This window comes from Lottia gigantea, assembly GCF_000327385.1.
Source record: "Lottia gigantea unplaced genomic scaffold LOTGIsca_8, whole genome shotgun sequence".
Classification (NCBI taxonomy): Eukaryota; Metazoa; Mollusca; class Gastropoda; family Lottiidae; genus Lottia; species Lottia gigantea.
In genome coordinates this window covers 1,829,503-1,830,923 of record NW_008710662.1, presented here as the reverse complement: position 1 = coordinate 1,830,923, position 1,421 = coordinate 1,829,503, and the positions used below count along the sequence as shown (strand labels likewise).

The 1,421-nt window shown below is 42.2% G+C and overlaps 1 protein-coding gene across 1 annotated transcript in view; it reads right to left on the bottom strand.

Annotated features, from left to right (window-relative positions):
- The window catches only part of LOTGIDRAFT_155359 (hypothetical protein), a gene marked incomplete at both ends in the record, with an annotated part of 2,145 nt that extends 1,159 nt beyond the window's left edge, over positions 1 to 986 (bottom strand). The window contains 2 exons of the mRNA XM_009066925.1: positions 275 to 370; positions 517 to 986. Of these exons, the coding sequence (XP_009065173.1) occupies positions 275 to 370; positions 517 to 986 (566 nt within the window). The remainder of the gene's footprint in view (positions 1 to 274; positions 371 to 516) is intronic.
- Positions 987 to 1,421: the final 435 nt, after the last annotated feature.

The window sequence follows — 1,421 nt, the reverse complement described above, 5'->3', positions numbered from 1 at the left end:
TAGTAGCCTCTGTCTAATTTTGTTGTAAGCAGAGAGTATAAGCTTCCACCTAGATGTATATCTACCTTCTTTGGATGGTGTGGTTATGTCTTCTGACAGATGGAGGCAGATAGCTTCTACAACTCTGCTCTTGGTTGGAGAGGAGGCTGGAGAACCTGCTGAAAGAAAACACCTGGAAAAAACCAAAAAAAATCTATGCATTATTATGAAGAGAATAAGAGAAGGAAAGGCCGAAAAGAAGAGACAGGGAATTCTTAGATTGCTTAAGAATTACCTTTTGACAGCATCTACACCAACAAAACCACCTTTTGATCTAGCAAAGCGTCCCTTTGATGGCTTCTTGACCTTGGCTGTATACTTGATTGGCCTCCTGTCAAAATCCAGCAAAACATCAAACAACTGTTTGATATTATTAGCTTCAGCAGCTGTGATGCTGATGCCTTTGAGCTGGATTAATGCCAGTGCTAGGGCCTCCACCTTATCCCAGCCAGGAATACCTCGAGAGTCAACACTTACTGATAGTTCCTCTTCTTCCTCTTCCTACAAAAATCATCTTTTTCGTGATCCTCACTGTTACTGGAGTACACCGGGGCAGCTGGCAGAACGTCTTCCTCTAGCTCATTACCAAAGTTGAGAGCTTGTTGCGCGTCGTCCTCAAAGTCTTCAAAGCCTTCATCTATTTCAGCTTCAAGCTCTTCATCCTTTGGTAACAAGAAGCCACTCTGTTTGTACAGGTACTCAATTCCAATCAACTCCCCTGTATATTCTGCTGGGATCATGTGGACAGGAACCAGCGACTTGTTGTGGAGTGATTGGCTGAGAGAATTCACTTTCTGCGTTAACCTAAAGTCGAACGTTCTAAATGTTGTTGGTCCTACATTCATGGCTGCTGCTGACCGTAGGTAGTTCCATCTTGATACACCATCTAGAAGGTAAGCCTGGAAGTTGACAGCACTTGCGGAGGTACCAGGAATAAACTTCACCATGTGGCTGTGGAACGACTCCAGAGATGTGGCATGGCCCCTGCGCAAGGATGACACGCAAATTCGTGAAGCGTTCCATATTTTTCGAATCTTGATACGAGATCCTTTTTACAAACCCTTATCCTGACGCCCGGTATATGATGGTATTTTTTTTTTTAATTTCGATATTTCTTTGGGAGCAGCTTTAAGGCAGTTCTCTGAATGACAGCACGGTTATACATAGGCCTAATTTAGGTAAACAATAATACAACGTCATAACAATAGCCGCTTAAAACAATTCAATGCATTGTTCTTGCTGTTTAATGCCAGTATTGTAGGTTGAAGTGCCGAAGAAGGTTTCCGAAGCCAATGAATTGCCAAACAACTCAATTATGTCATAATTAGCAATACAATTGACATATATATGCTTCCACAATGCGACGATAATTGCACTATAAG